This window comes from Oryctolagus cuniculus, chromosome 11 (genome assembly GCF_051225735.1).
Source record: "Oryctolagus cuniculus isolate XC-2025 breed Fujian yellow rabbit chromosome 11, ASM5122573v1, whole genome shotgun sequence".
Lineage (NCBI taxonomy): Eukaryota > Metazoa > Chordata > Mammalia > Lagomorpha > Leporidae > Oryctolagus > Oryctolagus cuniculus.
Genome location: NC_142877.1, coordinates 10,130,709 through 10,156,730, shown reverse-complemented (window position 1 = coordinate 10,156,730; position 26,022 = coordinate 10,130,709). Strand labels below are relative to the sequence as shown.

At 63.9% G+C, this 26,022-nt stretch overlaps 1 protein-coding gene across 18 annotated transcripts in view; it reads left to right on the top strand.

Annotated features, from left to right (window-relative positions):
- The window catches only part of BCAS4 (breast carcinoma amplified sequence 4), a 59,142-nt gene extending 37,877 nt beyond the window's left edge, over positions 1 to 21,265 (top strand). For 16 of the 18 annotated variants that reach the window (XM_089307031.1, XM_089307027.1, XM_089307026.1 and 13 more), the window contains one exon: positions 20,938 to 21,265. In XM_089307031.1, coding sequence (XP_089163157.1) covers positions 20,938 to 21,042 — 105 coding nt within the window. In that variant the 3' untranslated portion in view covers positions 21,043 to 21,265. The remainder of the gene's footprint in view (positions 1 to 20,937) is intronic. The other 2 variants (XM_089307028.1, XM_070051690.2) reach the window with 1 other exon arrangement.
- Positions 21,266 to 26,022: the final 4,757 nt, after the last annotated feature.

The following is a 26,022-nucleotide window of genomic DNA, read 5'->3' as shown; positions in this document are numbered from 1 at the left end:
GGGGGCACAGAGCCAGCCCCTCTATCCTCCTCCCCTGTCCTCCTCTCCTCCATCCTCCTCCCCTCCGTCCTCCTCCCCTCCATCCGTCTCCCCTCCATCTGCCTCCCCTCTGTCCTCCTCCCCTCCGCCCTCCTCCCCTCTATCTGCCTCCCCTCCGTCCTCCTCCCGTCCACCCTTACAGCCTCCCTCGAGGCAGGTGCCATGTTTTTTCCCACTGTACAGGCGAGGACATGAGGCAGAGAGTGGTTAAGTGATGTACGTGGTCACCCGGGTGGGCACGCAGAAGGTTTCTCGTCTGTGTCACATGTCATCTCGCGAGAGAGCCCTGGGGTCTGTCTCAGGGAGCTCGTGTCTGGTGGGAGAACAGAGACGGTGACCAGATCCCAGGAAAACTCAGCCGAGAGCTTCTTCTCTGTCCGTCCCTTCAAGATTTATTTATTTGCTTAACAGAGTTGCACAGAGAAAGGGAGAGGGGGAGAGTTACCCTCCATGTATCCATCTGCTGGTTCGGTACTCGAATGGCTGCAATGGCCAGGGCTGGGCCAGGCTGAAGCCAGGAGCTTGGAGCTTCATCTGGGTCTCCCTCACGGGTGCAGGGGCCCAAGCACTTGGGCCATCTTCCGCTGCTTTCTCTGGTGCATTAGCAGGGAGCCGGATCAGAAGTGGAGCAGCCGGGACTCGAATCTCTGCACGCTTGTCTGGGATGCCGGCACTGCAGGCGGAGGCTATACCCATTACACTGCAATACTGGCCCTGAGAACTGTTTGTAAAGGGGGCCCTAGGCTGGCCTTGGAGGAAGGCCCCCTAATGTGCAGCCTGGATGATAAGCAAGTCAGTCCGGAGTCGGGGGACAGGTGCTCACGGCAGGAGGATCTGCGGGTGCGAAGCCGCTGAGTGTGACCGCGCCTTCTGCTCACAGAGTCACGGTCCCATGGGTGAGCGGGGTGGGGGCGGTAGGGTCTCACAGCCTGCAGGGGGCTTAACACTGCCCTGAGGGCAAGCGGGAGCCATGGACGGGTGAGTGACGGGCTGGGCTGCCACTCGGCGTCCGCGGCGTCTTGCTGCTGGGAGGTAACAGGGGCCGCCCACCCCACTGTAGGCTTCCTGCCTAGGAACGTGTCCTGCTTCCTGGGAACATCTCACGCATGGAATTCTCACTGTGCAGGGTCTTAGGGCCCCTGGCCAATCAGTGAAGAGAGAAGAGGCCCTAGGTGAGGGGCTCAGGGCTCCTGGCCTGGTGTCTGGGAGACCCCGCCTAGGGGCGAGGCCGCCAGCCCAGCCCAGCGCCTGCCCTGGAGGTGGTTCCAGGCAGCGGGAAGGGAAAGCGAGGGCCAGGGCCAGGGCCCCCAGGCGGAAGGCCAAAGCAGGTGGCCCAGAGGCGTGGAGCAGCCTTGCGGATTCGTTGTAAACCACTGTTTTCGCCTGAGCAGAAACATCTCGTCCGCGAGGGGTCATTTTAACTGATTTTTTCGAGGGGGTGCATTGTGGTGCTTTCCAAGGAAGACTCTTGGCTGATGTGAGAACCAGCGGGGACCAACTCCCGCCTCCTGTGCGCTGGGGTGGGTGCTGGCCTGACCTGGCCTTTGGGCTGCCCTGTCCCCCTGTGCGTCCGCACCCGGGGCCAGCAGGGCCCTGGGGATGGCTTCAGGGGAGAGTGGAGCCTGGACACACAGGGCGCGAGTGCAGGCACCAGCGGAGAGAGGGAGAGGGGTCTTCCATTCACTGGTTCACTCCCCAAATGTCCACAACAGCTGGAGCTGCGCCGATCCAAAGCCAGGAGCCAGGAGCTTCTTCCAGGTCTCCCACGTGGGTGCAGGGGCCCAAGGACTTGGGCCATCTTCTACTTATTCCCAGGCCATAGCAGAGAGCTTGACAGGAAGTGGAGCAGCCGGGATTTGAACTGGCACCCATAAGGGATGCCAGTGCTGCAGGCGATGGTTTTACCTGGTACGCCATGGCGCCGGCCCCTTAGCCAGCGTCTTAACTGCTAGACTGACCACTGTCTCCATGGATACCTTCTGTAGTTGCTGGCATTTTAAAAAGCAAATTTCACGTAGGAATCTGTACTCTGTCTTCTTCTGGAAAAGCAAGGGTCTGGGTGCGCTGCTGCCCAGCCTCTGTCCGGCCACGCCGCCCGTGCTCAGCGCCTGCCCGAGGGCATCCAGCGCACGGTGGGTGTTCAGTAGTCAGCCCCGGACGTGCTGAAGGCTGCTGTGGCCCTTGCCGGCCTCGCTGGCTTCTGCAGTGGTGGCTCCGGGCAGGGAGCTGGGAGGAGGGAGGCGGTGGAGGCCGGGAGTGGGATTGCCTTGCCCGGGCGCCTGCAGGAGTCCGTGGTGCCAGGCTGGGCATCCCTGCCCTCCATGTGCCCCCGGGCACCTCCCCTGTGCCTGCGGCAGCCCTTGGAGGGGACACTCTCTCAGCAGGGAAGGCAGAGCGAGACCCGAACACAGGGACAGGAGGTTCTGAGATGCAGCCCACGGCCAACGCCACCGAGACCTGCAGGGCTACAGTCCTTGCCCCGACTGGCTCATGGCCGTTCCTGGCCTGCGTCCCCGCAGGTTGGTCTCATTGGAGATGCTTGGTGGCTGATGCTGGGGGAGGGACCGAGGGCTCTTGCCTGGCAGATTTGGGACCAACTAGTGTTTTTTAAGCATTGCATCTTTGCTAAGATTTTGGGGGTGAGAGGGGAGGAAGATCCTGAGATCAAGCAGGTTTTTCGGGGTGCTGTTTGTTGAGGACTCCCTGGAAGGACCCCAACATGTGGGCCACACCTGGCGCTCTTTCCAAGACTGTGCTACAACAGAATTGTGACCACAGTGACTGCCCCCCATCCTGCCCATCAAGCCCCGTCGAGCCCAGCCATCCTCGGGGTGGGGGACACTGCCGGTAACCTTTGCACATGTTGGCCCCCATGCCTGCTCCCTGTCTGGCAAGACTCAGGTCAGATGCCACCTCCGGGAAGCTGCCAGGGTTTCTCCAGGCAGTGTTCCTCTGGGCTGTCCACGGGCTCATCTCGGGGAGTCGTCTGCGTGTTACCTGTCGCTCCCCTAGACTGCAGGTTTCTCTAGGGAAAGGAGGCGTCTCCACTGTGACCTGTGCCCCAGGAGCACCCACCTCCACAATGATGCAGGTGACAGCAGGTGTCCTGGGCTCGCTCTAACATGGGGGAGGACGCCTTGCCTAGCTCTGCACACTTCTGACGTAGGTGCTGTCCCCGTCCTGACCTTATAGGTGAGGGAACTCAGGCGCCCAAGGCTGCCCTCCTTTTATTTTAAAGATTTATTTTTTCGAAAGGTGGAGTTAGAGAGGGAGAACTAGAGAGACCATCTACTCACTGGTTCACTCCCCAGATGGTCACAATGGCCAGGGCTGGGCTAGGCCCTAGCCAGTAGGAACCAGGAGCTTCATCCGGGTCTCCCACATGGGTGCAGGGGCCCAGGGACTCGGGTCATCTGCTGCTTTCCCAGCAGGGAGCTGGATGGGAAGTGGAGCAGCCGGGACTTGAACCACATGGGATGCCGGCAGTGCAGGCCCAGGGCTGGCCCCTTTCAGTCCAGAGCCCCCCATTCTTCAAGCTCCAGGGGTCAGAACTCCAGAGCTCCTTGGGGTGAGGTTGGGGCCCTGAGGGAGGCAAAGTGGCCGGGTGGGGACTGTGGGCAGCGGCAGAGGCAGAGGCACCCCCACACCAGGCAGGGACGCAGACCCAGAGTGGCCCAGCACACGCGTGGGTAGAGAGGAGAGGGTGCAGTGACTGAGAACAGCTGAGCGGTCAAAGCCCTCTCCTCGCGGGGCCAGAGCACATGGCCAAGTGCAGAGCCCTCCCCGGGGTCGGCGTCCCTGCCTGTTTGCTGATGGGGGGCGGGGAGGGGTGGGCAGAGAGTGGGCTTGGCCTCCAGAACCGGTGCTGAGTGAGCAGGCAGCGGTGGCCTCCCCGTCGCGAGGTGGCCGCGCTCTGCCCAGCCCCCCCCGCCCCATGTGCGTGGCAGCTGCCCTGTGCCCTCTGGGGGTGCAAACCCCGCCAACCCCGGCTGCTCAGGCAGCTGTTTCTGCCCAGGTGGGTGATGGTGGCCGGGCAGCTGCCTCTCCCTGCCCACCCTGCCATTTGAGCCTTTGGGCAGGGCGGGGCGTCGGCTCATTTCTCAGGAGGGGTTTCTCCCTGGGGACAGCACCAGGGGAGGGGGTTTGGAAGCTCTCTACCCCCCCCCCCATATAAAGGGGCTTGAGAAGGTCACGGAAACGCGGGGCTGGGGGAGAACGTGGTTTTTCCATGAACTTCTGAAGCTTGAAGCCAGCGCCCTCAGGCTCACCTGACCTCTGGGTGGTGATGCAGCCGCCATTGCCATCGCCATCGGTCCCTTTCCTAACCAGGCCACCACCCTCGGGCCACCCTTTGTAGGGGAATTCTGACGTTGTAATCACACCCCCCATGCCAGCGAGTGTAGACCAGATTCCTGTGGGGTCTGCAGAGGGCTCAGCCGTCCCATGGGGGACTGTCCTGTGCACCACGGGGCATTCAGCTGCGTCCCTGGATTCTCAAGAAAAGGGTCCAGAAGTTGGAGGCAAACTTGCCCTTGTTAGGGGCCACGGGCACAGGTGCACTGTTGCTGGGTAATGTTGGGGTGCGGGTGGGGCTGATCAGAGTGCCTTCGTTTCTCAGCGTGGACAGCTTCCAGAATAATCGGGTTGACAGAAGTGACAGCTCTGTTCTGGAGTCCCACAGTCCTTGGTCTGTGACTTGGAATGAGTCTCATCTTGCCCCTCTGTGAAATGGGTTAGCAGTTTAACCCTGCGGATTGGGATGTACGTGCCTCCCTCTGTGTGCTGACCTCTCAAGCACCTGTTTCACCGCGAGCACTGTTCTAGGCGCTGAGGCTCAAAGATGAGAACGAGTCACGCGATTCACTGAGTCCGGAGCCGCACGGGCACCATGTGGGGCATTCCGGGCTGGCGTCACTCCTGGCTTGCTCAGTTACTGCTGTGGCCAGCGAGACGGAAAGAGGCGGAGTCGCTTGCCCACAGCTGTTGGAAGGCTCCAAGGTGGGGAAAAGAGGCCCTGGTGTCTTGGTTCTGCAGCCCACACCCCTGAGCCCAGCGGCACGGCCTGGACCACCGGCCTGGCCAAGATGGCAGCTGGCGGGGGCCCTGCAGGGGGCGTGTCCGAGGTGATGCTGGCCATGAGGTTGGCCACACCCACCCAGGTACACCCGTGGGAGTGTCTTACACCCCTGTGTGTCCCTCCTCACCCTCATGCCCAGCCCTCCCCAGCACAGCTGCTGGACTGTGGGCTCAGGCCGGCTCCCAGCCCTGGCCGCTGCCGCGTGGTGCCGCACTGTCTCTGCGGCCTGTCAGTCTCCCTGGATCCAGATTCCTCTTGTTCATCTGCCCTCTTCCCTCTCTGCCTGTCTCTGTGTCCCCGCCTGCACCGCTCTCTTCCTTGTTTCTCTCTGCCTGTGTCTCTGTCCCCTGCCTCTTCTATGTCACACGCAACATCACAAAGCGCCAGTGCCGCCGCCATGCTGCCCGCCCCCAGGCCACGGGCACTCCCCACCCACAACCTGCGCCTCAGCCTGGGGGAGACAGGGGCCGGGCCTGGGTGGCACCTGCGTGGCACAGAGGGGACATGACAGGCCTCCGGCTCTTCTGCCATCCACCGGCTGGGCAAGTGCACGGGCACGCTGTCCTCTCGTTGGGACGTCAGTGCTACCCCACAGGGGAGGGCCTACGGGACCCGCTCAGTGTGTGGTGAGCAGCCGTGAACTTGTGTGCAAGGATGCGCCAGGACGGGCCTGGGCCCTGCCTGGGCTCGGGGCCTGCCCAGAGAGAGCAGCTCAGGCAGGAAGTGCCCGCGGACGGTACGGCGTGAACATCTGCTCTGACTCCTGCACCTGACAGGAAAGGAGCGGAGCGAGGGCAGGGGAGTCGTGGAGAGCAGGAGGGGCCGGCGCGAGGGCGTGGCATGGCTGAGGACTGGCACTGGCATGAGCAGCCCAGCCCAAGACAGCTGCTGGGCTGCAGGGGCTCAGGTGCGGGGACGAGAGCTTGGGCTGGGCAGAGAAGCAGCAGGTGCGACCCGGTTCTAGGGGAGGTGACTCCGAGTCCACTGTCAGGGCGGATCCCTGCCTGCAGCTGGGGTGTCTGGAGAAATGTGATCCCTTTGATGCCCAAGAAGCCTGGGAGCACTTGAACTTGGCTTTGCTCGTGGTCACCTTTCTGCTGGGAAGAGAAACCACATCTCATTAAGCAGTGTTTGTCCAGTGCCTATTCCAGCTGGTACCACACCTGTCACAGGCCCCCAAGTCGAGGCCAGAGTTCCTGTTACTTGGGGAGTCCTGGGATCCCCAGCTGGGTTTCAGCAGAGGGAGGAGCCCGGTTCTGGGCACCCGCTGTGACCTGGAGTGGGGAGTTCAGGCACCCAGCCCCTGCCTTCCTGCCCACGTCCGACAGCTGTTTGCTGGCCTGGCCCTGGCTCCAGAGGCCTCAGGCCGAGCCCCTCACTCCGTGCACTTGCGTGTGTTGGGGGGGGTTGGGGGGGACAGCAGGTGGTTGGTTGATCAGGCTGTGGCGGCTCCGAGTGGAGAAGGGGGAGAGCAAGGAGAGAAGTCTGTTCGTGGGTTGGGCCGCCTGTTAACTTCTGACACCTACCAAGAGCCAAGCCCAGCAGGTGACAGATGAGCCACGCCCCATACTGGCTGGGCCGTATTCTGGTGCTTGGCGGGTTTTGTTTAAGATTTATTTTGTTTATTTGAAAGAGCTACCGAGAGAGGTAGAGACAGAGAGGTCTTCCATCTGCTGGTTCACTCCCCAAATGGCCCGAGCTGAGCTGATCTGAAGCCAGGAGCCAGGAAGGGAGCCACCTCCGGGTGTCCCACGTGGGCACAGGCCTCCAGGGACTCGCTTTCCCAGGCATTAGTAGGGAGCTGGATCAGAAGTGGAGCAGCTGGGACTTGAACCGGTGCCGCTGGCTGGGGCTCTAACCCGCTGTGCCGCAGCGAACTGGCACTCGTGTGTCTGAGGCGCCATGTGAGTGAGTGGGAAACGCTGTCCCGGAACGGACTCCCTCGGTGGCGATTGAGTTTAAGTGTTCCTGTTTCAAAACGGAATGTGTTTAATATTAAAAATGCAAGGGTGTGAAATTGCACACTTGGGCTGCTCGAGAGCTAACAGTGGCATTTTCAAAGAATGTGAGTTCAAGGGGCTACGATAATAATGAAATTAGCAGGTGCTTGTGAGCTCCAGCTGTTTGCTGAGCACTTTGCAATTACACGGGCAGACACCCAGGGAGGTGGGAATTCTCACTCTGATTTCCAGAGGGGACGGAGGCCCGGAGAACCAGGGCCACATAGCAGAGGAGACTGCTGCCCTGTGGAGGGATACCCTCCATGCCGGCGGCTCTGGCCGGGTGGGGGTTGGGGGCTGTCAAAGCGCCGATCTGGGGGCCTCTGTGGCCCGTGCCTCCAACCCCACCCTCATTCCCCTGAGCCGTGTGGACCACGGAAATGGACTTGGCTTTGGGCTCTCAACAAGCCCCCAGAGGTGAGTCACACGCCCGCCCTGGTCCCCTGTCCCTGGTTCTGCCGAGAGTGTCTGTGGCGGGGGTGACGTGGGCACTGAGCCAGTGTGGACCTGCGGGGCTCGTTCAGGCAGCTCTTGTCCTCTGCCTGGGGACCCCCCTTTCAGACATCGCTGTTGGGAGGCTGCCCCGCCCCAACCCCTTTGATGCTTCCTGGGCCACCTTCCTGGCCCCACCCAGGCCACCTTCCCGGCCCCAGGCCAGGGGCCGAGTCTCCACCCCTCCACAGGCTTGCTCCAGCCAGTGCTGGCCAGGGACTGCTCAGGTCAGGCCAGCGTGAGGACGTGGCCCTGGAAGGCTTGAGATGTCACCTGTGCAGGGCCAGGAGGCTGAAGCCGCCAGGTTGGGTGCGAGGAGAGAGGCTGGTGTGTGCGGTAACTGAGATGCACTTGTGAGAAGGAGTATGGAGAGGTGGGTTCGGGGCAGGGCAGGCGGCGCGGGGTGGCCATGGGGACAGAGCACCGGTCTCGGCTCCCGCGGCTCCGCTGTGCTCCTGGCGGGTTCGTTCTGGGTCACAGCGCCCCATCCTGTGCGGTGCCGTGTCACTGAGCATCTTGATGTCGCGACCCTGCTGGGATTCTGTAGCCACCCTCCCCCCACCTTCTGCCTCTCCACCCCCGGCAGCCACTCACCTGCCTCCGTTGCTGAAGGTTTGCCGTTTCAGAAATGTTCTATAAATGGAAGCAGACGGTCTGTAACCTTAGGGGATCGGTCTTTCTCGCTCGGCATAGTTCCCCCGAGATTTGCCCTGCGTGAATCGAGGGTGTCCAACAGGCTTTGCTGGGGAGCTGGAGATCTGAGTGTGGCACTCAGGGCTGGGCCTGGAGTCCCCCGTGCTGAATGAGGTGGCCCAGGGAGCCAGAGGCGCTGGGGTACTCACCAGGCGCCCACTGAGCAGCAGCGGAGACTTGGGTGGGGGCGACATGGGACAGACGGGGGTCCCCACGACGGGACTGCTGACTGACCGGCTGAGGAGCCCATTTGGGGGTACAAAGGGGACTGTGCTCAGGCTCTCTCTCCCACCCCCCCTTCTTGGCAGCCGGGAGTGAGGGGGTGTGGCTGGCACTGTGCTGAGGCCGAGGGCTTGGCCCTGGGGTCCCGGGGTTGGGCCGGAGGTTGCCGGGGAGAAAGTGAAGACTGCCCTGAGGCACCGTGGGGTCTGCTCAGCGGCCGTGCTGTCTTCCAGGCTGTCCTTGGGCTTCTCTCTCTTTTATTTGAAGGGCACATGACAAGTGGGTAGGGGACAGCGGAGCGAGAGGGACCTCTTCCATCAAATGCCTGCAACAGTTGGGGCTGGGCCAGGCGGAAGCCAGGAGCCAGGAGCTCCACCCACGTCTCCCAGAGGGGTGGCAGGAACCCAAGTACCTGGGCCACTATCTGCTGCCTCCCAGGCGCATGGGCAGGGAGAGGGCTGGGGAGCAGAGGCGGGGCTCCGTCCCATGCTGTCACTCATGCCCTCCTTGGTGTTCCGCCTCGGTGCTGGCACAGGGGGATGGGCTGGCCGGCAGCGGGCGTGAGTCTTCGCCAGGTGTGATGACTTGGCCACCTTGGCTCGCAGAGGCCTGGACAGCAGTGAGCGATGCCCCCAGTGCCTGTCCCAGGGTCCCTGCCCCCAGCTCCTGTCCCAGAGTCCCCACCCCCAGCTCCAGTCCCAGGGTCCCCGCCCCCAGCTCCAGTCCCAGGGTCCCCGCCCCCAGCTCCTGTCCCAGGGTTCCCTCCTTAGCTCCTGTCCCAGGGTCCCCTCCCCCAGCTCCTGTCCCAGGGTCCCCACCCCCAGCTCCTGTACCAGGGTCCCCTCCCCAGCTCCTGTCCCAGGGTCCCCTCCCCCAGCTCCTGTCCCAGGGTCCCCTCCCCTAGCTCCTGTCCCAGGGTCCCCTCCCCCAGCTCCTGTCCCAGAGTCCCCTCCCCCAGCTCCTGTCCCAGGGTCCCCTCCCCTAGCTCCTGTCTCAGGGTCCCCTCCCCCAGCTCCTGTCCCAGAGTCCCCTCCCCCAGCTCCTGTCCCAGGGTCCCCTCCCCCAGCTCCTGTCCCAGGGTCCCCACCCCCAGCTCCTGTCCCAGGGTCCCCTCCCCAGCTCCTGTCCCAGGGTCCCCACCCCCAGCTCCTGTCCCAGGGTCCCCGCCCCCAGCGCCTGTCTCAGGGTCCCCTCCCCCAGCTCCTATCCCAGGGTCCCCTCTCCCAGCTCCTTGCCTGCCTGGACCCCCCCCACACTTCCCTGCCTTCCCTCAGTCAGGGTCACTTCCCTCACTTTCTCTCCCACTGCCTCGACTATCCTCTTTGAGTCCCCCCGCCGCGCGTTCTCTCCATTTCTGTGCTGAGTCCCCGTCCCCTGTCTGACTCTTCCGCTCTGCCCCTCATCATCTCCTTGTCTCCACCTCCTCTTGTTTTCCCCTAGACCTGGAGCCCCCCCCCTCCCCGGGGGCCCAGATGGAGAAAACGCTTTGACCACCAGCTCTTGTGACAGGGCCCCCTCTGCAAGGCCAGTGGCGGCAAAGCCGGGCCCACGTGGAGCTGTCGGAGCTGTCGCAGGCAGGACAGGCCTGGGAGGCCACCCAAGTCTGAGGGAAGGGGCGGGTGGGGCAGAGGTTCCCCGAGGCCTGCAGTGGGGGAGCAGTGGCCCAGCCCACAGCAGTGGGGCGGCTCTGCTGCAGCGCCCTTGTGCTGAGCCGGCTGTGTGCAGAAACCTGCAGGCTGGGCGGGAGCCTGGAGGAGGTGTCCTAACCCCCTAATCTTTTTTTTAAGGATTGATTTATTTGAAAGAGTTACACAGAGAGAGAAGGAGAGGCAGGGGCAGAGGGGGTGGGGGAGGGTCTTCCATCCGCTGGTTCACTCCCCAGTTGGCTGCAACCGCTGGAGCTGCGCCGATCCGGAGCCAGGAGCCAGGAGCCTCTTCCGGGTCTCCCACCCGGGTGCAGGGACCCAAGGACTTGGGCCATCTTCCGCTGCTTTCCCAGGCCACAGCAGAGAGCTGGGTCGGAAGTGGAGCAGCCGGGTCTCAAACAGGTGCCCACACGGGATGCCGGCACTGCAGGCGGTGGCTTTATGTGCTGTGCCACGGCGCCGGCCCCGGACGCTCTGGTTTTTAGGGCTCACGGCAGCCCCAGGCCAGCCTTCACGGAACCTGGCAGACGGAGCTGTGCTCGCTCCATGCTTCTGGGAGCTGACGGCCGCTGTGCTCTGTACCCGCGGAGCCAGCCGCCCCCACGTCGGCTCTGATGTGGCAGCAGCCGGGGGCGTGGCTCTGGGGACTGCAACCTGGGGACTGGACCTTGACCACATCTGGGCTCAAGGCCACCTCCCCGGGGAGGCCGGGAGTCTCAGGGTGATCCGGAGGCTGCTGGCCGAGCAGGGCCTCTGGGGACGGCTGGCTGCCCTGTTGCTCGGGCTGGGGAGGAATTGTCCCTCTGCCGCCCTGTCCTCCGGCTCTGCCAGGTGCACCTGCTGGTGGCCCCCGCGTTCCGCTCCAGTTCCTGCCTCTGCCCTGCGCCCTCCGCATTTCCTCAGCTCCACGCTTGCCCCTGTCCCAGGCCTAGGTCTCGTCCATGGAGTCTGCCGTGAGTGACGGCGTGGGATGCAGAGCACCTACCCTGGGATGGGCAGGCCTGTTTGAAATCACCCCTGTCACCGGGACCAGCTGCGGAGCTGTGGGCCCAGCGCGCAGTGGCGGTGTGGGGCACTGTGGTCGGAAGTCGAGCAGGCAGAGCTGTAGACCCGGGCCGCGGGCACCCACGCGGCTGTGCTTCCCCACGGCCAGCTCAGCTTCCGAGAATTCCCGCTCCTCGCCGAGCCTTGGTTTGCACATCTGTGAAATGGGATGCATTGTCCTTTCCACGCAGGAGGGTTCTGAGTGGCAGTGGAGGCCAGCTCTGGGTCACTGATGCAGACGCCCTGTTACGTAAGAGTGCGTCCGTGGTGGCGTCTCCTTGGCACTTCGCATAAGCTGCCTTGTGAGGACCCCATGTATTTTATAGAACCTTTGTATTTGGGGTAGTTTTAGGTTTGTAGGAAACTTGGGAGAACATTCCAGAGAGCTCCCATCTGCCCTGCCTCAGTCGTTTCCTTGTTACCACACTCTCACTTGACCTCTGGACAGTTGTCATAACTGATGTCACCCTGGCCCAGTGACGTCACAGTGACATCACACAGACCCCAGACCTGGACTTGTTGGAGTTCAGCAGGTTTTCCCTTCTCAGGATCCCATCCAGGGCCATTCGCGGCCTAAGCCTGTGTTTTACGTTTGATATAAACCATTTTTATATATTTATTCATTTGAAAAAATGGAACAACAGGTGTAGAGGGAGAGACAGAGGCCTTCCCTCTGCTGATTCGCTCCCCAAATGGCCAGGCCAAAGCCAGGAGCCTGGAGCTCTGGGTCTCCCGACTGCTCGGGCCGGCTGCTGCTGCTTTGCCAGGGCGTTAGCAGGGAGCTGGATGGGAAGTGGGGCAGCCGGGACTGGCGTGGAATGCTGGTGTCGCGGCTCCCTGCACCGTAGCGCCAGCCCCTCCAAGCACTTTCAGAGAAGTTTGAAATTCATTTTTTCAAAAAAGGAAAATGGCATTTCATCAGGAAATGAACTGGGGATGAGTTGGCAGGTGGAGTGGAAAATGGAGGATGTCGGGTGGGGGTCGAGGGTAACCCCAGGGTTCAGGCTGGGCAGAGTGGTTGACGGTTCGGCTTAGTGACACAGATGGGGGTTCTGTGGGGACTCGCCTACCATGCAGTCTCTGTTTTGTGACACTTGTGCACATTCGCATTTCTGCAACACAGCCTGTGCGCAGTTAAAAATACACACAGGCGCGTGTGGTGAAGACACTGCGTAGGGGGCCGGTGCTATGGTGCAGCGGGTTAACGCCCTGGCCTGCAGTGCCGCATCCCATATGGGTGCCGGTTCAAGTCCCCGCTGCTCCACTTCTGATCCAGCTCTCTGCTATGGCCTGGGAAAGCAGTAGAAGATGGCCCAAGTCCTTGGGCCCCTGCACCCGCATGGAAGACCCGGAAGAAGCTCCTGGCTCCTGGCTTTGGAGTCAACTGGGGAGTGACCCAGCAGATAGAAGACCTCTGCCCCTGTCTCTTTGTAACTCTGCCTTTCAAATAAATAAATAAAAGTCTTAAAAAAAAAAAAAAAAAAAAAACAATGACAAAACGCCACTTAGGACGCCCACGTCCCAATCTGAGTGGCTGAGTTTGAGTCCTGGCTCCACCCCCGATTCCAGCCTCCCGCTGATGTGCGGCCTGGGAGGCAGCAGGTGTTGGTCTGAGTACTTGGCTTCCTGCCACCCACGTGGGAGACCTGGGTGGGGTTCCTGGCTCCTGGCTTTGGCCTGGCCTGGCCCTGGCTGTGGGGAGCCTTGGGGGACTGAACCAGCGGATGGGAGATCTCTCTATCTCTGTCCCTCAAATAAATGAAGAATAAATTTAAAAATACAGACTCCTCTGAGCAATTAGGTCATTAGGAACAGCAGACGGGAAGAACAGCAAAGCCAGGGCCTGACCCAACCCGGCCCCGCAGGTGGGATTGGGCGGCGGGGGAGGGGGGGCCACTCACAGCTGTCCGGGTGTTCTTGAAGGCTCGGGCCGGGCCGGGGAGCGGACACAGGCGGGGCAGGCAGGACAGGCAGGACAACCGGCATGGCCTGAGGCACAGAGAGCCCTGAGCCGGGATGAGGGGAGGCGCTGGGGGCTGGTGTGGCATCTTAGAGGGGGAGGGGCAAGCAGGCGGAGAGGACCGGACACGTGGACAGCAGCGTCCCTCGCCAAGGTTGGAGAGGCCGGGCAGCTGGTGCCCCCAGGAAGACCTGCTTTTGGCGGGTGCCTCGACACCGCCGTCTGGCTGGCCCCGCGTGGGAGCTTGGATTTGGAAGCCAGCGTCTTGGCAGGACTTCTGGGGGCTCCTCCTCTGCTGGTCTCCATGTGAACGCTTTTCCTGCGGCTAAGTGCTGGCTCCGCAGGGATCCGGGAACCTTGCAGAGCTGCCGCCTGGGTCAGCACTGCCTTCCAGAGACTGCACCGGCTTCTCCCTGCTGCGGGGGTCACCCTGGCCACCTGCTGCCCACTCTGGGCCCCAGGGCCTCAGCGGCCTTCCGCCTGGGCCTGTCGCTGTGGTCACCTGGCCAGCAGAGGCTGTGCGAGGCTGGCCAGCCCAGCCCCTCGGGCGGGAGTGCACTGCAGGGCTCTCACGTAGCAGTGGGAGGGTTCTGGAAGACCTGGGGCCACGAGCAGACACGGCAGGGCAGGCAGGACAGCCAGGCACGGCCCCAGGGAATGAGAGCCCTGAGCCAGGAGCAAGGGGAGGCCCTGGGGGCTGGTGTGGGAGGAGCCCAGCCTGACTTGCAGCCCAGCCGCTCCCAGCCTTGTGCCTCCAAGCCGCTGTCTTGTCTGTAAGAGGACCTGGGCTTGCTCCGGGCGCTCTCTGGAGCACCAGGGGAACAGCTGTGGTTCCCCAACCAGCAAGCGGGGTGCAGGGTGTGGAGCTGGAAGTCCCGGCCTTTCCTATCCACAGCCCTGCGCTCCGGAGCCTTGTCTGAGCGCCGGGGCCTGGCGCCCCTGCCAGCTGGGACGTCCCGGCTTCTGCAGGCCCCGAGCCGAGTGAGTCAGGCCAGGCGGGGACCGTGGCAAATCGGACAGCACATGCCCGGTGTGTGGGGCCAGGCCGCTGCACCCCGCAGGAATGCGGCCGACACAGCCAGACCGCTCAGGGTTGCAGGAGAGATAGGCACTCGCTCTTCCTCTGAGCCCCCAGCTGGCGGCAGGCTCCTGTTTCGTCTGGGTGGGGGCCAGATGCTGACCAGAGGTCAAGGGGCTGGGATCTGGGAGACTCCCGGGGTCCCAGGCTTGCAGCGCTGGGGCCGCACAGACCCGGGAGCCGGCCCCGCCGGGGTGTCAGTGCCAGCTCTGCCAGTTCCCAGCTTCGTGATCGCGGCCGAGCGGCTGCCGACCTGCAAGTTCCTCTTTTGCACGAGGAGGTCAAGGCTGCCTGTGTGTCCCCGGGCACCTGCAGGGCGGGGGGAGGGGGCAGGAGGGGCGTGGTCTGTGCAGCTGGGCGGAGCCTGCTGCATGCTGCTCTTCTTCAAATTCGCTCTTACAATTTCCACGAGTGGAGGCTGCTGGGGTGGTGCAGAGTCCCCACTTCTCCTGGGGACGTGTTGCCAGGGTGCCCGGATGCAGCCCCGGAACCAGGGCCCGTGCGCTGTGGTGAGCAGACGCGCCCACCATTCGGATCTCACTGTTTGTTTTTCCCTGTTCGAAGTCTGTATCCCGCAGACCCGGTTAGAATGAGGCATTGGGTGTCCTGCGGCTTTCCCGGTCCGTGACAGTGTCTCACTCAGACTTTCCTTACTTTTGATAACTTTAAAAAAAAAAAAGTGTCTTTATTTCTTTGAAACGCACAAGGGTCAGAGGAGAGACCGTCCATCTGCTCGTTCAGTCCCCACGTGGCCGCAACGCCCAGGGTTGGGACCTCCGTCCTGGTCTCCCGGTGAGCGAGACGGTGAGTGGCAGGCCCGTGTACTTGGCTCCTTAGCCAGGAGCTGCGTCGGAAGCCCCGTAACCAGGACACCAGCGCTCGGCCTTGGGCTGCCCGCGTTACCTGTGGCCCCGCTGTGTTGGGCCCGAGGATCTTGTGCTGTGCTGGGTGTTTCGCGCTCATGGTTAAACTGGAGACGCGGGTTTGGGCGAGGAAGGCTGGAGGGCTCCGCCCCGTCACCACGTCCTGGCGAGGGCATGTACCCCAGCTTGGCGCGGCGCTGTCTGCCCACCCTCGTGCGGCCCTCGGGTGTCGGTGGCGCAGTGCAGCCCCGTTCACGGGCGGAGTGCTCTGTGGGGAAGCACAGACGTGAAGTTGAGAATCCGGATTCTTCGGAGGTGCGTGTCTGCCGCTGCTGCTGTCTGGGTCGCGTCCGGCAGCTGTCCTTTCTTTGGGGGACCTTTCACCTCCTGACCTCAGCAGCCTCTCTGCGTGGCCTTGGGTGACTCGCGATGACACAGACGTCCCTGCTGTGTGTCCTGGCAGCTGTGCCGCCGTCGGTGGCATGCGGTGCGTCCCTGTCCTCGTGGCCCCAAGGTGGCTGCAGCACCTCCGGCATCGCTGCTGTGCCGCAGGGAGGACTTGGTGGAGTTGGTGGTGTTATCCGCACCTTGCAGAAGAGGAGAGCGACTTGGGGGGCTGAGCTGCTCCTACTGTAGGGGTGCAGTGAGGCTGGAGATGGTGTGAGCTGGCACATAGTAGGTGTGGTTGTCCTGGGAGGCCTGGGGAGGTGCTGGCCACCTGCGGGGTGAGAGTGGGCTCACTGGGGCCCCTGAGCTCTGCTCACGCTCAGCCTGGGGCCTCGGCCCGCCGGCGTTGACCCTCAGAATCCCATCGAGTTGCTGGAGGATGCCGGCCGAGCCGCGCAGCCCTGTTGGCTCCTCCTGCCTGTTCGGGAGCCAACAGACTGGGGCTGGGGTGATGAACTGAGAGCAGCCATCCGAGTGTCACCCAGGCCTGAGCCCGGTCCGCGGGGGGCGCCTGGCCCGCACCTGGCAGCCGGGTCTGTGACTCGCTCCTCGGTGCCCTCTGAGGGGTGGGGGGGATGGAGGGCGGGCTTTCCTGTTCTATCTGGGCAGTCAGATATAGTTCAGAGGCAAACTATGGTTGGGGGGCCAGATCTGGCGTGCCGCGGTTCTTTTATAAATAAAGTTTTATTGGAATACAGCCATGCCTTTATTTCCCTGCTGTCTGGGCTGCTTTCGTAGGGCAGAGTGGAGTTGTTGTGACAGAGACCGTGAGGTTTGGAAAGCCTAAAGCGCTTCCAGCCTGACCCTCAGGCGAGGCTTTGCTGAGCCTGGCCCTCAGCAGCCCGGGGCCCGGGTCGGGAGGTACACGCAGGGCTGCCCAGCAGGGCTGCAGTCTAAGAGCAGGGCGGGGGGTTCCGGGTACAGCTGGGAGGTGGCACCGGGCGAGCCAAGGCCCCGAGGGAGTTGGACTTGGCTTTGGAGCAGAGGGGGATCTGATGGGGGCTTCAGAAGCTTGGACCCAGCGGAGGCTGGGGCTTCACCTGCCTGTGTGATCCCTTCCCCCACACCCTAAGAGAGAGAGAGAGAGCAGGAGCTAGCGAGCCATCTTCTATCTGCTGCTTCACTCCCCAAATGCCTGGGACAGGACTGAGCTGGGCCGAAGCCAGGAGCCCCCGTGGAGATGGCAGGGACCGGAGCACTTGAGCCGTCCCCCCTCCCAGGGTGCGAAGGCAGGCGCTCCGGTTTGGCTCCGGTATAGGGTGCGGATGTCCTAAGCGGGGACCCAGCAGCCACACCAAACGCCTGTCCCCGGATCGGGGGTCTTCTCAGAACAAGGAGCTGCTGGTGGTGCAGGCTGAGGGGCGGGAGAGGGTCCTGGGCGTCCACCAGTGGCAGCAGGTTCCAGACACAGCCCGGGCTCAGGGCAGCTGCTCGGGGCCCGGCCCCCTGGGGCCCAGGAGCTGTTTCTCCAGGAGCCCTGTGCCGTCTGCTTCTCCAGCGAGCTCCGGTCTCCGCGTGTTGCCAGCTAATTGTTTTCATGGACTCATGCGTGCCTGCTCTGAGGCTGTAGGTTTGGGAACTTGGGTGTCCAGGATGAAAGTGGGGGAGTGGGGAGGCCCCCAGGGGACGCGGCTGGGCTCCAGCTAGCGGGGCAGGAGGCTGTGGCAGGGCCCGAGCCCCGTGGTGTCAGGTTTCTTGTCTTGACTTAGCCTATCCCAGGCCTTGGAACATTCCTTCCTGCAGCTGGGAGGTGGGGGTGGGGAGCCGGGGCCCAAGGCCTTGGGTGCTCCTTGCTTACCTGGCTGAGTCCTGGGAGGGGTCTTGTCAGGGGTGTGTGTGGGGGTGGAGCCCCTGGAGGTCCCTCCGAGAGCACTCTCGGAGTCCGGGGCGGGGGGCTGGGCAGGGGCTGGGCCCAGCTGACCATAGCTCCTTGCTTTCCTCACTCCTGGGCTTGCCTTGCAGGCTGCTGGGAGAATCCAGGGGACTGGGGCCTGGCCTTGTGGGGGAGGGGCGGGCGCTGCTCGCCCACGTGGACCGGAGCAGGCTCTGGGGGCCACTGGCCGTCTTCAGCCTCCTGCACTGGGTCCAGCTGCTGGTCTCCGGGCACTTGCTGCCACTGCTGTATGGTTGTTTCAGGCAGCGCTGGTGCGGGGGGGGGGGGGGGGAGGGGAGGGGGGCTTAAGGGAGGAAGCGGGTGGCCTGGCTCCTGGGAAGGTCCCCTGGAGTGCTAGCCTCAGGTGCTCCTGGCTCCGCCCCCTCTGGGTGGGGACAGTGGCAGGAGTGGCCCTCACCTGGGGCGCCCCCTTATTGCAGCTGGCAGGAACTCGGGGCAGGGGCCAGTCAGCACCTGGTCCCAGCTGCAGGAGCCCGGAGGCCGCTTCCCTGTGGGCCTGCTCAGTCCATGCTCACCCCCACCCCGGAACGGTTGTTGTGGGTTGGGGGCAGAGCTACCTAGCCAGGCCAGACTCCTCTCCGTGGGTGCAGGTGCATCCTTAGAAAATTCAAGATGCGGCCGGTGCTGCGGCTCACTAGACTAATCCTCCACCTTGCGGCGCCGGCACACCGGGTTCTAGTCCTGGTCGGGGCGCCGGATTCTGTCCCGGTTGCCCCTCTTCCAGGCCAGCTCTCTGCTGTGGCCAGGGAGTGCAGTGGAGGATGGCCCAGGTGCTTGGGCCCTGCACCCCATGGGAGACCAGGAGAAGCACCTGACTCCTGCCTTCGGATCCACGCGGTGTGCCGGCCGCGGCGGCTATTGGAGGGTGAACCAACGGCAAAGGAAGACCTTTCTCTCTGTCTCTCTCTCTCACTGTCCACTCTGCCTGTCAAAAAATTAAAAAAAAAAAAAAAATTCAAGATGCCAGCGCCCGGAGGGGAAGTGGACAGGTGGAGACCGCGCGCACCCATGCTCCAGGGTTGTATGTGGGGCTGAGGAGGCCACATCCTGGCTGGGCTGGCCCAGCCCTTCCGCCGTGACCAGGGCACGGTCAGGGCTCAGTCCCAGTGGAAAGGGTGCTAGGCCCACCTCGGCAGCTCCCAGGCCGGCACCTTCATGGCAGAAGGAGCGCTGGCTCGTGGGGGCAGCTCGTGCTCCGTGAGCCGGGCGTTCCTGCGCGCCGCTTCGTTCTCTGAGTGCACGCACAGCGGCCTTAGCGCCCCACGGCCGCCTGGCCCAGGCTGCTGAAGGCAGGAGTGGCGGTCCCGTCGGCACGTCTCCTACGCCCGGCCTCGCTGGGCCTGGATCTCTGTCGTCCCCTCCGTCGGGTCCCCTGGCGGCTGTACTGATCTCTCTCTCGGGCACTCCATCTCCTCGAGGGAGGAGCAAGCCCTGTCCCTGTTGAGGACCAGGTCCGACGGGAGGGAAGGATGAGGGCCCACGTGCTGCCCCCCGCCCCCCACGCACCAGCAGCCTGCGAGCCAGCAGAGCCAGGGCCTGGCCCCTCGGGGGTCACACGGTGCTCTTCAGAGGCCGCAACGTCAAGTGTGGGGATTGGAGGGCCGCATTCACTTGAACGTGGCGTTTCTTTGGAACTAAGTGGCCGATCCTCCTGAGAGAGAAAGACAGACAGACAGAGGTGGCGGCGCCGTGTTGAAGAGCGCCTCCCTCTCCAGGGTCTGACTGGCGCGGTCAGGGACGTGCACGCTGGTCTCCCGGGTCGGCCCCCAGCCAGGCTGAGCCGAGGACCACCTGGAGGGGGCATGCGCTGCTGCCTGGCCCCGGGTGAATTGTCCCCTGACTCTGCTTTGTGGCCGCCTTGATTGTACTTATTTATTTGAAAGGCAGAGTTAGGTCTTCCATCCACTGGTTCACTCCCAAGATGGCTGCAATGGCCAGTGCTGGGCCAGGCTGGAGCCAGGAGCTTCTTCCAGGTCTCCAGGCACTTGGGCCATTTCCGTTGCTTTTCTCGGGCCATCAGCAGGGAGCTGGGTCGGGAGTGGAGCAGCCGGGACCAGAGCCGGCATCCACGCTGGCTTAACCACCAGGCCTCAGCACCCGCCCGACCTGCCTGCTGAACACCCGGGGCTGGCCCCTCCCGCAGCAAACGCTACCCCACCCCTGGCCTTCAGGGCCCCCCTGGGATTGGAGGTGGAACGTCTTACGGTGGCCCCTAAGGACCGGTGTGGCTGGGCCTGCTTCCGGCTTCACTCCCTGTCACCTGAGCCGCAGTGGCTTGAACCCCGAGCTCCACACCCCGCCCCGCCCTGCCCACCCCGCCCGCCCCGCACATGCCTGTTCCTGGGCCTGGAGCACCACCCCTTGCACACCCCGGCCCCGGCCCCAGTCAGTGCCTGGCGCACTCCCGCGTGCCGGTTGAGGTCTGGGATGGCCAGCTGGGGTGCCAGTTGCAGCCGTGTTTCTCAGTGGTGGCCCAGTGCTCCAGGAGATGGGGTTGAGCGGGCGGGGCTTGGAGGGGGTGTGAACTGGGCGAGGCGCCTGCCGAGGTGGGGATGACAGACGTGGCCTGAGGTGTAGCACAGCGCTGGACTCGCAGAGTGCTCGGTGAGGCAGTCGTCGTAGACCGTGGGCCGGGGCCCCGTCCTTGCCCTGGCACCTCTGGCCGCAGCTCCAGGCTGGGTCTTGGCCAGGGTTGCCGGTAGCTGTGGGAGAGGGGAAGGGGCAGGGGAGACCCATGGACCGCTACCCCCACAAGCTGCCCACCTCTCTGCTGGCCGCCCCCAGGGGGGCCCGCAGCCCGGAAGTCTTCCCCTTCCTCCTGAGTCAGCCTGGGTGCTACACAAGGACCACCTAGGACCCGCCCAGTGCCTGAGTGTGCCAGCCTCGCCCAGGCCAGTGACAGCGGAGCCGGCGCGGGGCCCAGGCACAAGTACTCCATAAACATTCCAGGAGATTCTGCGGTCTGGCCAAGAGGGAGAACCATGGCGCCCTCCCCCTAAGGCGGGGTTTTCTGCGAGATGCCCAAGGATCCTATAGGGCCTGGCACCCTGGGCTCGGGAAGGGGGCGCTGCTGAATGGGACTCCCCCACCCCCACCCCCCCTGGGGTGTACTCACAGGTTTGATTTTAAGTTTCTAAAGAGCAACACACATGCCAACGTGGGCACACAGGGAAAGCCAGGCCCACCCCCCCCGGCCAGCCGCAGCTCCCGCTGGCTCTCGGGCAGCCCCACGGTGCTGCTGCTGCACACGCGTGGGGCGCACTTGGCCACCTGCCAGCAGGAAGCGCGCGTGGATCCGCCCCAGCACTTCTGAGGCCAGCAGGTGTTGGGCAACGCCCAGGTGTGGCCGGCTCCGGCCCGCGCGTCAGCCCTGTGGGCACCGCTCCTGCAGGACGAGCCCCCGCCGAGCCCCACGCCGCAGCCCCAGGTCCTGAGACGGGCGGGGCGAGGTCACTGAGGGCTCCTTGCTTTTGTCGTTCCAGAAGGCGTCTGCGCCAGTGCCGCCGGCCTATGAGCTGCCCACGTTGTACAGGACCGAGGACTATTTCCCTGTGGACACCAGGAGGGCCCAGCAGCCCAGCCCCTAGCTGCCAGCAGCGCCGTGAGCTCTGCGCTTGTCCCCTCAGGCCCCGGGGAAGGGCCCTGCCTTGCCTCCTTCGTCATAGTTTCTAGCACCCCCTCCCCTGTAGCCAGCACCCATGTGTGCCTCGGGGCGTAGCCGGCCTTGTAAAGGGACCCTGGCTGGGGGGCGTGTTGGTCGCGTTGCCCCCTGGCCCTGTGGATGATCCCAATAAAGGTGTCAAGAGCTCACGCGTGGTCTGGGTGTCAGCGCTGCGGGGTGACGGCTTCCGCTGGTGTGAGTGGCTTCCGCAAGGCCACTCGTGCGCCCGATTGATCGCTCACGACCAGGCTGCCTGCAGCCGGGGGCCAGGCCTGCCTGGCCTTGGGTTCCAGCCAGAGGTCAAGGTCACCAGGACTTGCCGACCTTGGAGGTGAGTTTCCAGCACTGTCCCCGCCCTCCGGGCTCTGCCTATGGTGGATGTTTCTGGAATTCCTGGAGAGGCAAGCACCCACACCCACACCCACGCGCGTGTGCACACGCACACACACCCACGCGCGTGTGCACACACACCCACACCCACACCCACGCGCGTGTGCACACACCCACACCCACACCCACACTCACGCGTGTGCACACGCACACACACCCACACCCACACCCACACTCACGCGCGTGTGCACACGCACACACACCCATCCCTAAAGCAGGGGAAGAGTGGGGCCATGCCGATTTTAGGACAAGTTTTTTTTTTTGGATGAACAGACCCTCAGGGACCCCTTACTTCCGGAAGGGGTGGCCTTGTTCTGCTGAGGTCACTTCTGTCAACTGTCATGGAAGGTCACTCGAGCCCGCGTGTGGCTCACAGCCTCGTCACTAAACACACGCAACTGTCAGTCACCAGCCAGGCCGCGGGACCAACCAGGCGGGGCCCGCAGCACGGCCACATCACACCGGTGGGCGTGCCCGTCTGCTCAGGGAGAAGCAAGTGTTTTAGACACAGTCAAGGATGCCAATTTCTTTTTTTTTTTTTTTCCAAAGATTGATTGATTTGAAAGAGAGAATCTTCCATTGGTTCACCCCCCAGGTGGCCACAACAGCTGGAGCTACGTCAATCCGAAGCCAGGAGCCAGGAGCTGCTTCCGGGTCTCCCACGCCGGTGCAGGGGCCCAAGCATCTGGGCCATCTTCCACTGCTTTCCCAGGCCACAGCAGGGAGCTGGATGGGAAGTGGAGCAGCCGGGACACGAACCGAGGCCTATGGGATGCCGGCGCCGCAGGTACCCGCTACACCACAGCACCGGCCCCAGACGATGCGCATTTTCAGAAAGCCTGGAGCTGCCAGGCTTCTTTCTCCTCCAGGGCCTGACCGGGGTGCCTGGGAGAAAGGGAATGTCATGTGATGAATCCACAGCCACGGTACGTGGCCCGACACAGACCCACGGGATCACGGTCAGGAGCATGGAGGCTCTGCTTAGGTGCTTTGTTAACGCCTGCTTGGCTCAGCTGTGTGACGCGGGCTCCTTGCTTTCCCTCTCTGAGCCCCGCCACCCCAGTACACGCGGTGCATGAGGGCAGCTGGAGTCTGGGAGGACGAAGGAGCTGGGCAGCGCGCCTGTTCAGCTGGGGCCTGGCGAGCAGCACAAGGGGAGGGGCTTGGGGGCAGGGGCTGAGTGCTGCGTTCCTCCCTTGATGGTGGCACCCAAGGGCCTCTGCAGGGAGCGGCTCAGGGACGGCCTTGCACGGAGACAAGTCACAGGGGGAGCTGCTAGCGGCCCCAGCCCTTTCCGGAGGTCACTGTCCCCTCACTGAGGAGGGGTGAGGTGGTGAGAGGCTGCCTGTGCGGAGAAGGGCACAGGAGGGCTGCAGGGTGATGGCCGTGAGGGAGACCTGGAGACGCCCAGGGAGAAGGCGGGCGGGGGCAGGGCCCTGCCAGGAGCTCCCACCCAGGCCTCGGGGCGGTGCCTGCGGAGGTGCTGCCCCTGCCTCCCCCCACCCCGCCCCAAGATTGATTTGAAAAGCAGAGTTAGGGGGAGACAGGGAGCTGCCCCCCACTGGCTCATTCCCCAAGCGACTCCAGGGGCCAGGCTGAAGCCAGGAGTCTGAAGCTCCTCCTGGGTCCCATGGGGGCGATAGGGACCCGAGCACTTGGGCCGTCCTCCGCTGCTCTCCCAGGTGCATTAGCAGGGAGCTGGATCGGAAGTGGAGCAGCCGGGACTCAGACTGGAGCCCCTACGGGATGCCGGCGTCACAGGCAGGCGGTGGTTTGACCCGCGACGGCACAGCGCTGGCCCGGCTCCTCCCTCTAACAGAGGGGCTGGACTTGGCTGTTGTGGGTCCGATGGCCTGTGGCAAGGGCAGTGGGGTCTGGGAGAGGTCACCTCTCTGTGATGGCTGCCGGGCGGCGGCCCCACACTGGTTCCTAGGAGCAGGGCCCCTTCCCCAGGGCGAGGGGTCTCAAGATGGCAGCCGTGGGGCTGTGTGGTGGGCGGGAGCGTGCGCTGCCCATGAGGCAGCCGGATGAGCATCTGGAAGAAATCAAGCGAGTTTCTGTGCCCCGCTCTGCACGCCTGGAACGGCTCCCAGATTCCGAACGATCGAGGAGCAAAATGTACAGGAGAATCCCCTGAGACGTAGCTGGGAACACTGGAGGGATGCACACCAGCCTGGAGAGAAACTCAGTTATGTGAATGAGAGAGTTTATGGCGAAACTAACAGAAGACTCCACCAAAAAAATAAAAAAATTCCCCCAAAACCACAAAATCCCAAGCAAATTCAAGATAAACAACAAACCGGGAAATACATTTGCAAGCCGCGTTACAAGGGGAGGTAACGTCCCTCATATATAAACAGCACCTACAAATAAATAAGAGGGAAAACCCAGGGAGACGGGCATTTCGCAGACAGGAAAATGCAATGGCATTTAAACACCTGGAGACACTTCCACTACATGGAAGACGACGGAAATGACTGAGGGTCTCGGAAGTCAGGCTGGCAGAGGTTACGATCTGATGGCGTTCTGGGTACAATTTGGAAGGAACAGGCTGGTGGGACCCGACCTCTGCGGGCCGGGCCGACGTGCCCGGGAGAGAAATGGTGACCACGCAAGGTGACTCACCGTGGGGATGGCAAGAGGTGGTGAGCGCCAGGGCGCAGAGCGGGGCTCCCCGAGGGGCGTGGGGCTGTCAAGATAGGAAGGCAGCTGCGGGCAGAGGCCGGGGTGTGCCGCACCTGTGTGGGCAGGAAGGGCCTGGCAGGGCCCTGGAAGGAGCCCGGGAGCCCTGGACACGGCTGGGGTGCCCGTGTGCTTGACGTGGTACCTTTCAGAACTGGCTGCCTGCTAGTTGCAGGTGCAGTTAGAATCGGGACTGGGAGTCCACTCGAAGAACTGGGCCCCGTTTCTTTGGAAAAACGACCCCGCGGCTCCGGAGGGGCCCGCGCCCTGAGCGCTCCTGGCGCCCAGCTCACTTCGCTGGTCTCCACCTGCTCGGCCGCTGCGTGCACTTGTGTGGGAGGCAGGCGCTCAGACCAGAGGCCATGGGCACGGCGTGTGTGAGGAGTGGAGGACGGCACCCGTGTGGTGGCCGCCATCGCAGCAGTGGCCATATCACCGCCACCACATTGCCTGAGGACAGAGGACAGGGTCGCGCTGCACAGCGTGTGCTGTCTGAGGTCGGACGTCGGCGGACAGCTGCAGGCCGGCAGCACCCATGAAGACAATGCAAAGTCAACAAGACGCGAGCACTCGGGACCCAGCCACACGTCAAATGGATCTGCACCGTAACCGAGCCGGCCGTCTCCCAGGAGCGCGGGTTGGTTGAACCTCCGAACGTCATCACCGGAACACGCGCCTGATGAAGACTAAACCGCAGGTCATCTCAAGAGGTGAAGACAAGCAGCCGTCAACACGTCCAGATGCCCCCCGCCACCTTCTCGGCGCTGCCGCTGGCTCTGGACGCGTCCTGCTGGCCCGGCAGCCCAGGGCGGCCAGGGAACTTCCTGCCCACCCCACGGCCCCGTGCTCGGGAGCGTGGCCAGCGCAGGCCCCGGCGGAGTTCACACGTGTCCTGGGCTCCCCCCAGGTGTCCTGCGGGTTCAGAAGCGGCAGTGCAGCCCAGGCCCGCAGGCAGCTGGGCACAGGTGGGGGCTGTGGGGGTGAGGCCGAGCTGCTGGGACTCGTGGCAGCGCGTGCTTGGTGGCCAACCACGGTGCTGTGCTCAGAAGTGCTGGGGACAGATGTGCTGGGTGCCCGCCCAGCCTCCGCAGGGCCCCAGGGCGAGGCTCTGCCCGGAGGCTCTGGCGGTGCCATCAGCAGCCGCCTTCTGGAGGAGCCAGGCCCCAGGGGCTGGGGAGGGAGGCGCCCAGAGCTGGGACAGGGGTGCCACGCAGGAGCCGGGCGGTCAGGCCAGGTCGGGCCAGGTCAGGCGTGTTCCCCTTGCCCTCTGTCACAGGCTCAGCTCACACAGGTCACCACCGCGTGCAGGCGGGGAGGGGGCTGTCATGTGGGGAGGGGGCGGTCTCCGGCAGCTGTCGGGGGCACACACGTGACTGGCGGCTTTCCCATAGCCAGCGAGGTTTGTGAGCAGCAGTAGCCGCTGTGCGTGTGGGGCCCACGCAGGGCACAAGGTTCTGCTGAAGAGGGTGGCGTCCTCCTGAGTGTGGCGTGGAGTCTGTTTCCGGCGTTGGGTGGTGCAGGCTCCTGGACGCCCTAACCCCCCGGGACTGGCTGATGGGCTCTGCCCCCCACCTCCCAGACTGGTTCAGGGTGGCCCAGCTCCAGGTCCTAGGTGACTGGGAGGCACCCACACACCCCAGGGCGCCTAGGAGGAAGGGGAGCCGGTGGGAGACGGGAGGGGCAGGCAGGCCCTGCGCCCTCGCTGCCCCGGAGCAGTGCCGCCCCCACAGCTGCCCATCCCCTGCCTCCTAAGCTGGGCTCCTGCCCCTCTTGTTAGAAAAGGGGCCGGAGGCTGGGGGAAGCCAGCTGAGCGGTGCGGGGCGCAGACGTCCTG